The following is a 14,800-nucleotide window of genomic DNA, read 5'->3' as shown; positions in this document are numbered from 1 at the left end:
CAACTCTTCCTACACAGAAGTATTTTTAAAAGTGTCTTCTACATTTCTTCAGTGACGACAGGGTCACATGGGGTCACCTTTGTCTTTTTTAACTGCTTTTAAAACAGGGCCATTGCAGTAAAAGGAATATTGTATCTACTGAACAATGTGCTACATGTTAGATGTAGGGAACTTCTGAATATTTGTACATTTCCACACATCTCAGTAGAAAAGTGCCAATTTGGACACATAGTAGGCCTTGGATTTTTTCTTTTTAAGATATTCTTTTTGTTTTGTTTCATTTTTTTTCCTTACCAACTTAGAACAGTGGGAAAAAAACCTTTTTTTCCCTTTTATCCCCCAGATTGTTAATCCGCCCAAGGACTTGAAGAAACCTCGTGGAAAGAAATGCTTCTTTGTGAAGTTTTTTGGAACAGAGGATCAGTGAGTAGTGCTCACCAAGAGTTTCACTTTCCCTTTGTTTAGGCATTGGCCTGGGTCTGAGCTGCTTTGAGAATATTCTACAGACCCTAGTTCAGTCTTACTATAGTCTATAAAATGGCATCATTCTGGCTTCATACCTAAATAAAAGATGCTATTCTTATCTTGCAGAAATTGTCCTGGAGCCAATAACAATGTCAGTCAGGTGAGACCTAGGGCTCACACCACCTTCTAAATATAATTACATTGAGAGAGTTTCTCACATCTCACATGCCAGTTCCATAGATAGTTCCTCTTATAGGGTCAGTTGAGTCTCGTTTAATGGCTATTTATCATTGTGGCTCATGCATGAGCTATACAGTGAAAACTAAAAATTTATCTTAATAAAAGTAATTGTTTAATCTGTTTTCTTTTGGAAAACTAAATGACTTGCTCTAATGTTGTAACAGTAAAGCTTTTTAGCTAGGCCTGTCCTGAAGTTGAAATTAGCACCATTAATGTGAGATTCTTCGGTAGGCCATACAAGAAATCACAGTAAGGGGAAGAATGTATTTGCTTGAGATCCTGATGATTTGTTTCGCTTTCTCATCGCTGCATCAAGTTGTTTACCTAGGCCTAGCTAGACAGTTTGATTTCTTTAAGTAGTTGTATTTCTGTTTATGATTCTTAAAGGATTGTAATTTTGGGTAAGGAACATGTGACTTTTCTGATCAGTCTAATACTGGTGGTTAAAATATACATTCCCAGAAAGCGATATATAATATTTTATAGGAAAATCTCTTGTAGACTGTTCTTCACTCACTCGGGAGTTTATGTGTCAGGGTGCTTGCTCATCTTGGTTTAGAGTTTGCCTGGCACCATACAGATGTACTGGTATACCCAGTTCTCTGTCACAAACCAACTTAGCAGCCTTTTGATGGCAATATTTCAAAGGCGTCACTATCCTGGAGCTGTGAGAGCCAGACACTCTGGAAGAGGGAATGTTCTGGTATACCGTGGCTTTCACAAGAAAGATTGTCCTGATGCATAAAACAAGTACTGATTGTGCAAACACACTCTGCATTGCTTGACACTGAAGGGAACTTCAGGAAAGCGAATGTTGTGGTCTCCCATCTTCCAGGAACTCAGGTGATAAAGACATAAATATTTCAGATGGGATTAAGTGCAGAATGAGTGATGTGGGCAATTGTTAAAGGGCTCTAGAACAAAGAGGGATCAGTGGAAAACAGCCAGGTCAAAGGCTAATGTAAGAGATGGAATTTGAATCAAACTATGGGGATGGATAGGATTTGGAACAGTAGTGGCATTCCAGGCAGTGGGGATACTATAAACAGCTGGAACAGCTGGGCGTTGAGTTGGATGTGTGGGCAGAGAGAGGCTCCCTGCTTGGGGTAAAGAACTTGTGCTTGGGAATAACAGACAGTATGGCTGGCCCAACTTGTATACTTCTTTGTTTAGCAAACCAAGTCTGAAACAAAAATGGGAACTCATAGAAAGTGAGGACTTAATCAGATTACAGCAGGCCTGAAAGCCATTGTGTTCTTATGGTAATTTTTTAAAAGTGCTGGAAGGTTAGAAAAATAAACTGGATCCCTATGTATAAGAAATACTACAGATAGGACAGAGAAAATTGGAGTTGAGTCAGTGCTCAACCAGATGCAGCCAATGAAAAGGATGTGCTTACTAAACACAAAAGTAACCTAATGGTGTCGGTGGTGGTGGTGGTGGTGATGTGATTTCTGACTGAAGTGTTTTGAGGGAATTCATAAGCAAGTGGGTACAGGGCAACTGCTAGATATAATATCTTCAAGCCTTTTAAATTTCCTTGGTAGAATTCCACATAAAAAGCTATTTAAAAACTGAATCACCACAGGACTAACATGTTACCCTTATGTAGGTAGGCAGTTGACTCGCTGAAAGGCAGCAAAGGGTCAAGATCTACAGCACTTCTCTGAAGGGAGAATGGTTCTTAGTGGTCAGTGTTAAGGCAGATTTCATTTAGCATCTTTATATTATCTGAAGGTGAAATATCCAGGTTATTGGGTAGCGATTACTTTGGGCAAAGAGCTCTGGATTTGTACCAGCCTAACGTATGTTCATGTTCCAGTTCCACCTACTCTCTGATTTGGGCAAGCTCTTTCACCTGTCTAGGACTCTGCATCCTTGTCCATATGTGGGAATGATACTCTCAACTTCTTTAGTTAAGAAGTAGCGTCACTGATTCATAGTGTGGTTTGCTGTAAAGCAGGTGTTCAGCAAACATTAGGTTAGGATATAGATCTGTTATAAGAGGGGGAAAAGCTGGTAAGAAGCAGGCGCTTTCAGTAAGGAAAATGTGAGAGAAACACAGACTCTGCCCATGAGTGAGAGGATCTGTGTTTGAAAAGAAAGGCGCCTGAGAGTTAGAGGTTCCTAAGGACATCAGCCAGGTCTGCTCTTTTGAGCACAAAGGCTTTGAACGCAAAACAATACACTGTTCCCCCTTGGTTTTTTTTCTTATTTTTACATCATTCCACCTTTGTGTAAAAACTGGAGTGTGCCTCTTGAGGAGCACTGTGTGCATTCTAGTCTATGATCCCAAAGGGATCTGGTGGAACTAGTCACGATTAGGAAAGGGGACTGAGTCAGACGAAGGAGTAGGACTCTTAATGTGAAAAAGCAACGACTGAAAAAAAGAACACAATCAGAACTAATGAAATAATGAATGGCCTTGAGAGAAACACTGCCTTGTTCATAAATTCTCAGATGTTTCAACAAGGAGAACTGAGTATAAGAAATATTTAATGGCATATGTTTAGGACATATAAAAGAAATACAGTATGAAACACATCTAAGAAGTGGTCTAGGCAGGAAATGCAAGTGGACTTTTTAGGGATGAGAGCTACCTCAGGAAGGGCAAGGCCATAAGTGGCTACCTCACCTTTAATGCTTGATGTCAAGGAGGGGCATGTGCTCCTGGCACATCCTGGGGTGGAGGCACGTCTGGTGACTGTGTCCTGACCTTGGTGGACAGGGTCTGACCCAGTGAGGCTGTTCGTGTATTCCTGAGAAATACAGAATTCAGGCAGAGGTGATCGGTTTCAAAACTGACATACTGCTTATGGAGAAAAAAAGAAATAGATGGGATTTTTTATATTAGGAAGAGCCTTTATTTTAAAGGGTCGTTCCTTAAGATCAATGATGATTTCGATCTTTTAGAAACCTAATTTTTCCTCTCCCTTCCTCTGCAAAACCTCTAACAAATTGTGTTAATATCCCACTGTTAGGAAGACAGGACCAGACCTTCCCCACCAACCTCCCCTGTGAAGGGAAGGACTTAGTAAGGTGTCTGAATTCAACTCTGTGGGCCTGTATGGCCACAGTGGGAATTGCCCAGAACTGTTTTCTATTTCATGCAAATACAGAGGGAAATATAACTTCAGCATGACTTTGTCAACTCCGCCAGGTGACCACAACCAAAGATTAAGTCTCAGGTGCATGAGGGCCCACTTTGGGTAGGTGGCTGCCCATCAGAGTAGAAACTGAGCTCAGGGTTTAAGTTGGTCAGTGCCCTTGAATGGCAGAATGGAGGAAGTTCATGTAGTGTGCAGGTTGCTCAAAACCAGGAGAAACAAACCAGTTCAGAAAATACAGTGGGCAAACGATGGTAGATGAAGAAACTAAAAGGCAGGAGAGTTGTGGATTCTAAGTCATACAAGGTCAACCTGAGGTATTTTTACATCAAGCCAGATAGAAGTTGGGACAGGCTGGGTATGAGGTGTCTCAGTGAGTACTAAAGTAACTTCCAGAAAAATCTGCGGCTCGTAATTAGAAGCATGCCTTTTTCTTTTCACCGGGAATTTGATTAACCCACTTTCTCCACATCTGACACCATGTAATCGTTGGAGAATGGAGCCAAGTGGGTAGTGAGGGCCACTGCTCCGGGTATTTGGACTGAGCCAGCAGTGTCCCTCTGCCAGGGCTGGACAATAGCTATCCTAGAGAGTGCGAAGTGGATTCTCCTCCCAGCACCAGCAGCAGCTCCTGTCCTACAGGTGACTCCCTTGATGGCTGAGGCAGTGGACTCCAGGAGCAGGTGTCCTACACCGGAATTATAGAAACTGGCACAGGAAGAAGCAGTTGGCCATGTTGGTGTAGGCGTCACAGCCTGAAAGCCTTACTGGCATTTGGGAATGTTTTCAAGATTTGGAAACAAAATCTTCTATATCATCTCTGCAAGTCTCTGTTGATGTCTGTATGATAATCACATGATATGATATGAAATTAACTGACAAATGCTTAATTCTTTTCTTTGGTTTCTTGGTTGTTTTGTTTTTTGATTTGTGGGGTTATTGGGGTGGGGGTTGTTGATTTCTGAATGGCTTAGACTTGGACCCATAACACTTCAGGAATACTCAGCCTCTTGCAATGGTTTGGGGTGGCAAGCCTAGAAATTATTTACTAAGTACTACTCACCAATTCCAGATGGAAAAGTGAATCCATATCTTCTGAGCCCGTTCTTGTCCTCACCTTTGGACTGTGCGCGTGTGTGTTCTCTCTCTTTCACCTGCCCGGGTCATGGTGTCTGTACGAAGTCTGAGACACACATGTGAGGGTGTTTGAGAGTCCTCATAGACTGGCATCTTTAATCTTTAATATGATATCGACATGATATAATTTTAATTTAAGGGGAAAGCAGGTCAGAATTATGGAAGTTTTTGAAAAGATAGGTTTTTAAATTCATTTTGAGTGAAGTGTGTAATCTGAGTGTAGCTAAGTAGGTTTATATTCGCAGATGAAAAGAATTGCTAGGAGGTGTATCCGAACACCAAAGTACGTTTGCTGCTCTTGGCCGTGATACATCAGCCAATCAGTAGCTACCCACCTGAGCAAACCTTACAAACAAGGAAGTAATGGGGAAAATTCTCTGGGAGCCAGAACAGCCCTTGCTCTACAGCAGAGGCCTTTATTATTGATTTTTTTCTTTTAAGATAATACGTTTATAGTCCATCCTGCCCCCCCACCACCACCACCACCAAAAAAAAAAAATCAAGCTATAAACCGTGGAAGGGTTCCCATTCATCCCTATCCCTCAGCCCCCCAGGTCGCGGCCCACGGTCATCTAATTATGCTAGTTTCTTATGTATGGCGTGGCCCTTGGAGATATTGTGTGCATAATCAAGAAGTTACATGTTCCTTTCCCCTCACTTTTACACAAGTGGTAGCATACTACACACTGCTCTGCATCTTGTTTTCCATTTAGCCAAATATCTTAAGGGACCTTCCATTTCATACTTGTAATGACCTTACTGATTGCCAGTCTCCTTGTTCTCAGGTGTTTACTTCTACAAAAAAATACGTGATTCCTTGTAAATAAAATCAAAGGCACATACTTTAGACACAATTTGACTAAGCTTGATTTTTCTGACTTCCCAGCCTACAGCAAATTGGGTGGAAAAGGTCCAGCTCCAGCTAGGCATAGGAAGAATGACAGGAGGGAACTAACAAGTTACAGCTTATACCCGGGAAAGAAATAGCAGTCACTAAAAAAACAGACAAACAACAGGAGCAACCACCAAAAGCCAATACAGCTTTACAACACTGAACCCAGAGTCAGCCTGAATGCACCCAGTAGGCCTCTATGCCGTGATTATTTATTGAGCACCAGCTACATGCCAGACCTGCCTAATGGGCCTCATGGATAGGAGAGTGGTGCACTATTGAAGCTCTAGCTGAAAAGAGTCCTCTCTTAAAGGAGACAGAGGGTTTTGCCATTCTGCAGCCTTTAGAGAAAAAAATTCTATTCAGACTGCCAAAGGGATGTCGTTTGGCTGCTTTCAAGAGGTACTCCTGCTACAGCTCTGGTGGGGTGGCTTTTTATTTACCGTTTTCTGCCACGACAGGTTGCTTCTCCAGCAATAGGCCGATTTCTTAAGTAAATTAACATTTCTTGCATTTATCCTCTTGAAGTCATATTTATGCTGTCAGTTCATTTAGCAAACCATTTTCACTTTTCAAAGAGGGTCACAGAGGAAAATTTCATTTTAGTATTTCAAATGCCAGTCTTCAGGCTGAATGGAATTTTGACTACTGTTCTCCTGGCAGAAATAGTAAAATGCTTTAACGAAAACAGGTATGCGTTTATTGGTGCTCCCTCCACAGATGTCCTTACCTTTCCACTTACTCTGAATCAGAGGTTACTATGGAGAGGAGGGAGGCAGGGATTAGGATTCTTAGTGTGTGTTGTCCATCTCGAGGGCTTCATAAAAACCACCACATTGGTCTCATACTGCAACTTGTGCCCATCTCAGCCTTTGACCTGAAGCTCAGAAAAGAAAAAGGCCCGTCTTGAGGGCTGTGGCTCTTTAAGCTTCCTTAGTTTCCGAGCTGCCAGTTAGTATGACAGCTTAACTTGCTTTCCAAGGCGTATCTGGCATTGCATCTGATTGCTCTGATGGTCTGTCCTTAGAAACACTAAATGCAAGGAGAGGCAGGGGGTCAGTTCAGTGGTATACTTGCCAGACAACGTGGGGTCGAAATTTAATTCCACTTTGCCTCCCTGTAGATTGGACCTGCTGGCTCTATTGTGTCAAATTTCAAACTTGAAGATGAATTGGTCACAAGGAAGGTACCTATTTACCTCATGTGGTGGGAGCTCTGTGCAGTGAGAACAGTGTCTGAGTCCACATTCACTGTTCATCCTCTATTTACCCATAATAACATACCTAGTCCTGGTTGGCTGTCACATTTGCAGTCTGGTGGTCCCAGGACTGTTGTGTTTGTAAAGACCCATTGTCACAACTACTAGCACAACACTCAGAGGTGTTTGTTGGTGGGTTGGTAGTGCTTTTTATGTACATAGTTTAGCACTTTTACTATTATTAGTGAATGTTCTCTAGCTTTCTCTAAAGGAGAGAGCCCTAAGTTAGTGTTACAGCCCAGTTTCTGTATCTTTAGCCTGACCCACTTTTTCTGAAGGTTATACTATGAAACCTGTGAGTGTTACAGGGTAAAACATACAAATGAACTGTTACCTTGCCGACACTATAAAATTCTCTCCTTTATCCTGGGAAACTGAACGTCATTGAGGGAAACCATGGGAGCCAGCTGGGGCAGATTTGGTCAGATCAGTATGGTTGGCCAGATAGTCCAGAATTGACAACTGATGGCTGTTTTCACTTTCATGTGTTATGCACTGATGATCGGAACTAAAAATTCAATATCAGAAGAGTATATTTTTGTACCTTTAATCTCAAGCAGAATCTTGTTTTTAAAGGCTTCCCTTTGTGACTGCTGCCCTCATTCCACACCATGTGTCACATGTTTTGCGCGGTCTAGTAGCCATGGATACAATCATTTATGAACAAATATAGGCTCCATAGCTGCAAATATTTGTGAGAGCAGCAGACTTTAGGTGTTGCATTTCTTTAGCATCTCTGATTCTCTGTTGATTGACAGGTCATCAGTCTGGCTCAGGTTGTTGCTGAGCGCTGATGATTCCAGGTGCTCTGATTCCCTGGGATCCATGTGTGGCCGCCTGTACTGTGTGGTGAGAATGGGAGAGCGTCTCCAGGCTTCCTCTGCCCTGAGCATGTGGCAGGGTGTGTGTGGTTCAGTGTGGGAGGCTGGTGAGCAAAAGTGGAAATAACCTGCAACACAGTGATTTAATTTCAAGGATATTCTGATTGTGTTTGTTGTTGTTCTGCTTGACTTGTTCCAAGAAAACATACTTTTAGGCTCAAGAGTTTGGGGTAGTTGAGAGCATGTTTTGAAAAAATGCAGGCCTGTTTCAAAGTCCAGTTAAAGCAAATGGATATTTGCATTGCGTTCTGCTGGGGTGACGTCTTTGATACTTTCTGGAGTAGGCAGTGTGGATCATACCCTTTCTCTGTGTGTTTTCTGCTAGTGCCTGGATCAAAGTGGAACAGCTAAAGCCATATCATGCGCATAAGGAGGAAATGATAAAGATTAACAAGGGAAAACGATTCCAGCAAGCTGTGGATGCAGTGGAAGAGTTCCTCAGAAGAGCCAAAGGGAAAGACCAGGTGAGAGACTCCATGATTCTCAATGTATGCCAATGCCAGACCGGTTATTTTCGCACAGTAACTAACAGATTAAATGTCACCCAAACCTGAAACTCTATTCTTATGAAATGCCAATGGAGAGAGAGCTACTTCGGTTCTAAGGTATCAGCGTTTTGCTAATCAGCTTGAAACTCCATGCATGCGGCTGACCTTTTTGGAATAGATTGTTGCTCGTAGGAAAGTCACTTGGACCCAGGAGAAGTATCAGTACAACACAGGTTGATTCTCCCTTTTATAACACAGAGATCAGGAGCACAGCCTCTGGGATATATCCACTGCCTGGGTGTAAATCTCACTTCTTAGCTTGGGGACTGTGGGCAAGGGACTCGATTGATTTTTTTTGTTGTTTTTTGTTTTTTGTTTTAATCTGCTTCCCCAAATGTAAGTGGGGATGACAGCAGAGCCTGTTTCATAGGGTTGTTGTGCAGATAATGCATGTGAAGTGCTTGTCACACAGGGTGTGGCTCTTGTAAATGGTGGTGGCAATGGCAGCGGCTATTGTGGTGGTTATCATTATTATTATTAAACTTTCAGACATCATCCCACAATTCTGCTGATGACAAGAATCGGCGTAATTCCAGTGAGGAGAGAAGTAGGCCAAACTCAGGTGATGAGAAGCGCAAGCTTAGCCTGTCTGAAGGGAAGGTGAAGAAGAACATGGGAGAAGGAAAGAAGAGGGTGTCTTCAGGCTCTTCAGAGAGAGGCTCCAAGTCCCCTCTGAAAAGAGCCCAAGAGCAGAGTCCCCGGAAGCGGGGTCGGCCCCCAAAGGATGAGAAGGTTTGTTTTATCTATGCAGCTTCTGGGATTAGTGACTTCCTTTTGCATACGGTAGTATGCTGCAGCTCACCACGTGGACGTAGAGTCCTGTGCCGAGTGCTGCTCTAAAGAATCCTGCAGACCAGGGGAGGGACATGGCCTGGATGCGCGGGCATGAAATAGGAACACAAGGCAGCAAAGGATCGTGCATTCCACTGGATGGCCAAGTCAGGAGAGCAGTCCACCGGAGCAGCACGCAAGGCTGGCACCGGAAGGGGCTTAGCAAGAGAGAAGTCGGAGGGCACAGCCCACATGGGGCTTGATGTCGGTGTGGATATTCTCAGTACAGGGAGAGACAGGAAGGAGAATGAAGAGATAAAAGTAAGTTGTCACTAGATTGTGGAGAGCCTTGAAGTTGACGTAAGCAGCGTTGTACCGTCATGGAGTCGTTAGGGGGCCGTGAAGGTGTTTGAGCTGATTGTGGAGGTAGCAGTGTGCTCCAAGCTGTGCATTAGTAATGAGCTGTTCTAAAGGGGTGGTAGCAAATATTGAAAGGAACTGTGTGAGATGCACTTCAGAGGAAGAGTTCATAAGATTTGGCAGCTGGCTATCCAGGGGATAAATGAGAAAAAGGAAAGGGAAATGATTTCAAGTTTATGCCTGGGGACAAGGTGATAACTTTTCTCAAGAGCAGAGGAGTCAGGAGAGGAGCAGGCTTACAGGGCAAGAGGAGCAGTTCTGAGTGTAATGCATTTGGGGTGATGTCTAGACCCCCAGGAAGACTTGGAGTAACAGGATAGAGATGGAGATGGAGATGTGGGAGACCAATATGTAGGAGGGATGTTGGATCCGGGAAACTGGATGGGGTTTATGTCCGGAGAAGAGTGAAGGGCAGAAGTCGGCTTTACAGTGAGAGTGCCCGTAGTTCAGGGTGGGAAGGAGTCAGAAGAGCCCGCAAAATGAAATAAAGAGGAAATAACATACTTCTCGCCTTCCTGAAAAGATGTGTGTCGAGTCTTAGAGACCAGGGGAGGAGAATTCGAGATGAAGTGGGTAGTCTGTCTGACATAGAGGAGATTGTGAAAACAGGATCAAGGGGGTGTAGAAGCCAGATGGCTGGCAGAAACAGTTGGGTGATGAGGCCATGATGAAACACTAGAGATCAGATCAAGACTTGCACATGCAGACACCAGCAAGACCAGGCAGGCAATGGAAGCAAGTGGAGCCAATTGATGCAAGAAGAAATGGCTCAAGTAGGAGGTTCCACAGCCCTGCCTTGGTGCTGAGAGCATTAGGGTTGGCAGCAGACCGGGGAGGTCAACCTCTGTCCATAGAGTTCCAGCCAGCTTTTGCCAGATGGTCTGGTTTGTCTCAAGAGAAGCTGGAAATGAAGATTTTTAGGTGAAGTGTTCCAATTTTACAATAAATGTTAGAAGCTAACAAAATTTTACCATCTCTGGGCTAGATTCAGCCTGTGAGACCTCTGCATCAGAGCAAGTCCTTTGTGCTGTTAAATGACCAAAGGGATGAGAGCATCTATAGCAGTGGGGACAGTCCCGGGTGACCATGAGCACAGGGAATTGCCAGCCAGGGGCAGAGAAGGTTTAGAAAGCTGTCAGCTGCAGTGCGTGAAGAGCTTTTCAGGGGAGTAATCCAGTTTCATCCAGTTGAATTTATTTCCAGGGATCTAGAGGAATCTGGGCTGTCCGGTTTTATACTGTTCTCCAAATTCACACTGTCTGGTGTCTTAAGCCATGGACCTCATCAACTCCTGCTGGCCCTGGAGAAAAACAACTTTTTGGATAAAGGGAAGTCTAAAGAAGAGGTTAGGAGGAGGGTCTTGACTTTGAATTGTGACTCCATGACTTGCCATAGCTGTGTGACCTTGGCCACCTACCTACCTTTGTCTTGGTTTCCTCATCCAAGCATTGAGAAGAAGAAAGATACCTGCCTCAGGTGTGCTGTGAGAATTAAATGAGTAACATGAGCAAAGCACCTAGGACAGCACCTGCAGTGCATTACGCATTTGATGAGTGTCATTCCTGTGTTACTTTTCTGCAGTAGCCCATTGTGCAGTGAGGACAATGTTGTTTTAGAGCAACCCCAGAGGCTGTTGCTGGGCTTACTGCTGGGGACTTGTGAACAGTCACACGCTCCCAGTAAGAAGCAATTTGCTCTTTCGTCTGAATTATTAATTGGAGGGTAGTAACATTTCTACTGCTGTTCTCAGAGCCAGGTCTCCATCCATGAGCTCTACCTGCCATTGACCCTCAGGGGGATCCTTTCTACAAGGTCTACGTGCTTGACCCGGCCTCTAATGAAGGATTTGTCAGCAGGAAAGGAAGGAGCTTGGCTAGTGATTAAGCACCTTTAGGGATATAGGGAATCGGTGCCTGAGCTTGGAATTTTGGTGCATCGTATGATCTGATATATCCTGTGGTCTAAAAAGAGTATGTGTGTTGCTATAGTAATTGTCATTTGGCTGGCGAGCTCCTCTCTGAAACAGAGCAGTAGCCTAAGCTGATAACTGGGCAAAGCCCCAGGTGATTGCCGTCCTGGGCCATAATCCCCTGTCCCATGAGGATTAATGGAAAAGGCTGACCTTGATGGCAGAGGTGTCAATTACATACAGGCAGGCAGGGGGTGGGTTTGTGTCTAGACTTTCATGTGGGAGCCATGCTGAGGTACACTCTCACCCTCTCTCTGGGGCTCTTATTTCTGAGTCCTGAGCTGAGAACTCCCAACTCTGGGAACAAAGCACCCCGACAATCGAACTGTTAGTCCTGTGACTCTCCCGAAATCCCAGACTAGTGCAGAGAGCATTGATTTACGAGTCAAGGCCTTTGATTAGTGCTAGATGGAGAGCTGTGTCCTCCACCTTCCTTATTCTGTCATTGTGTTCTTAGGCAAGTCACTAGAGCTGTGCTGCCTCAAGTCACAGGTGACCTTTTACATTTAATGCAACTTAAAATTTTCTCACTCGAACTAGCCACCTATGAGGTGCTCCACGGTGACACGTGACTAGTGGCAACAGCGTTAGCATAGATATAGAGCATGTCCATCATGACAGAAAATTATTTTAGGCAGTACTGCACTAAGCCTCTTTTTTCCCCCAAACCTCTTTATTCAACAAATGTTTATTGAGCATCTCTACCATAAACAAAAGATAAAACAGCGTGAAAGGTAGACAGGGCCCCTCTTATGTTCATTTCTTCAATAAATACTGAACACCTTTACTATATGCCAGGAAAGGTTCCAGTGTGGAATATACAGTAAACAAAATTGGCAAAGTTCTTACTTTGATAGAACTTAACTTGTAACATAGACCCTGAAGCCAAATTCCCTGGGTTTGAATGTCATCTACCACACTCATTATTAGCTCTGTGACCTTAGGCAAAGCTACTTAAGCTCTCTGTGCCTCAGTTTTCTCCTCTGTAAAATGGAGACGATACTAGTTCTATTTCATGAGGTTGTGAGGATTACGTGAGAATATACATAGAAAATAACATTTACACTAATGTCTGGCACATGGTAAGCCCTGTAAAAGCATTTGCTGTCATTACAGTCAGCAGCAGCAGCATGTTCCAACGGGGGAAGGTACAGAGAGGTCAGGGAAAGCACTCTGATAAGGTGACATTTCAACAGAGACCTAAAGTGAGTGTGTGAACCCAGTAGATAACTGTCGGAAGCGTTTCCAGCAGTGCAAAGGCACTGAGGCAGTTGCATGTGTGGTGTGTTGGAGGGTGGAGGGCCAAGCAGGTGGCCTGGAGAGTGGTAAGTGGAGAGAGAGGAACAGGACCTGATGTCAGAGGGTAGCATGGAGTGGGGGTTGCAGCACATGGAGGACCCTGTAGGCCACGATAACAAAGTCTAGCTTGATTGTGGGAGACAGGAAGTCAGTTTTCAGCAGAGAACTGACAGGCTTCACTTTGGCTGCTGTCTACAGACTAGACTATATGGGTCCAGAGTGGAAGCAGGGAGATTCCTTTTGTTACAGTCCAAGTGACAGGTGGCAGAGGCCTGAGCTTGGGTGTTAGTAGCTGGGGTGGCCAGAAGAAAGGGCTGCAAATTCCCAGTTGTAAAGCCATAATCATTGCCAATGCATTAGAGGAGAGGGGAGGATGGAGTTCATCAGGACTTCAGGGATCTCGGCCTGGTAGATGGAATTGCTGTTCTCTGCGAGTGGGGACACTGCAGCAGGAGCAGTGTGGGCAGGGAAATCAAGAGGGGGGCGTGTCAAGATGCCCACTAGATATCCAGGTAGAACTGTCAGGAGGCCCACCACAGCGCCCAGGAAGGTAGCAGATGGAAAAAGCGAGTAGAGGCAAAGTGGGTGGTGGCGGGGACCGGAGCAGACCATTTGTACAGCTGGACCAGGCCCCTTGCCCAGGACAGATGTGGGCCAGGCCGCTGGTGAAGAAGAGCAGCCGTCCTGCTGGGGCTCCTCCTTGCACCAGTCTGCAGAGAGAGCGGGCTCTTGGCTCTTGACCACCCTACGTAATTCTGGCTTTATCACTTAGTAGCTGAAAAATGTTGGGCAGATTTCCTCATTGGCACCACGCGCTTTTCTTAGTTTTTCTTGAGATCTAGTGGATTCCTTCTGAAGCCAGTACTGTTTTCTTCATGTTCATTATTTGCCCAAGGAATTTTCTGTGACCTGCTGACCACACTGCAGACCATAGCAGGGCTTTCCAGTTACCTCTATCCTTGTGAAATTTAGACATAAGAACACTTTATTTCAAGAACATAGAAGGAAGGCTCATTCTGTGTTGAGAACTTGCCGTTTCTTCTGACGGGTGGTCCTCAGAACTAGGGCTGGGGAGACTTGGGCTTGAACTGACACTGAGGCATGGAGCTGGCTAGAGGTTTAGTCTGGGTGGGATGTGACTAAGGGAAGCAGAGCAGTGAAGAGGTGCTCCCTGACTTGGTGCAGGAAGACATCTGATACTGAGGTGGCCATAGCATCCTGATGATCTGTCTTCCTTCTGTAGGATCTCACCATTCCTGAGTCCAGTACCGTGAAGGGGATGATGGCTGGACCCATGGCTGCGTTTAAATGGCAGCCGGCCGTGAGCGAGGTAAGGAGCTCTCCCTCGGGCCAGGATAGGCCGGCCTCAGAGCGATCTTCCTGAGGTGGCTGTGATGCCCCATTTTCCCCCTTTTCTTATGTATGAGGCTTTTTTTGTTTAATTGCCAAACAGTACAGAGGAGTATGAGATAAAGAGTGCAGGCCTCCACCCTCAAGGTTGCTCACTGTTAACCCTGATGTAACTTATTCCAGCCCCCTTGGTACACACCAGCCATCATTTATATAATGATATATCCACGTGTAGCTTGTGTTGTTGGGACTACGATTATTTCCCACAAAAGTGGGATCGTTACACAAATTTTTTTTCACTTGCTGCTTTATAAACACCCTTTCACTGTCTGTATATACAGCTTTGATGAAGTAGCCATACCTTATTCTGTTGGTGGTGTAGATATACCCTTTCCCTGTCCCTGGGCCTAATTGTGAAAAGCCCTTGAAAGTCCTTCAGTCGTTGCCTCTTTATTTTTATTAA

General features: G+C 44.6%; 1 protein-coding gene across 5 annotated transcripts in view; it reads left to right on the top strand.

Moving 5' to 3' along the window:
* The window catches only part of GLYR1 (glyoxylate reductase 1 homolog), a 34,635-nt gene that overhangs the window by 1,758 nt on the left and 18,077 nt on the right, over positions 1-14,800 (top strand). For 3 of the 5 annotated variants that reach the window (XM_019660301.1, XM_019660300.1, XM_019660298.1), the window contains exons 3-7: positions 344-423; positions 6,965-7,027; positions 8,306-8,444; positions 9,018-9,260; positions 14,231-14,317. In XM_019660301.1, the coding sequence (XP_019515846.1) occupies positions 344-423; positions 6,965-7,027; positions 8,306-8,444; positions 9,018-9,260; positions 14,231-14,317 (612 nt within the window). The remainder of the gene's footprint in view (positions 1-343; positions 424-6,964; positions 7,028-8,305; positions 8,445-9,017; positions 9,261-14,230; positions 14,318-14,800) is intronic. The other 2 variants (XM_019660302.1, XM_019660303.1) reach the window with 2 other exon arrangements.

This window comes from Hipposideros armiger, unplaced genomic scaffold (assembly GCF_001890085.2).
Source record: "Hipposideros armiger isolate ML-2016 unplaced genomic scaffold, ASM189008v1 scaffold_315, whole genome shotgun sequence".
Lineage (NCBI taxonomy): Eukaryota > Metazoa > Chordata > Mammalia > Chiroptera > Hipposideridae > Hipposideros > Hipposideros armiger.
This window is presented reverse-complemented; position numbering and strand designations above follow the sequence as displayed.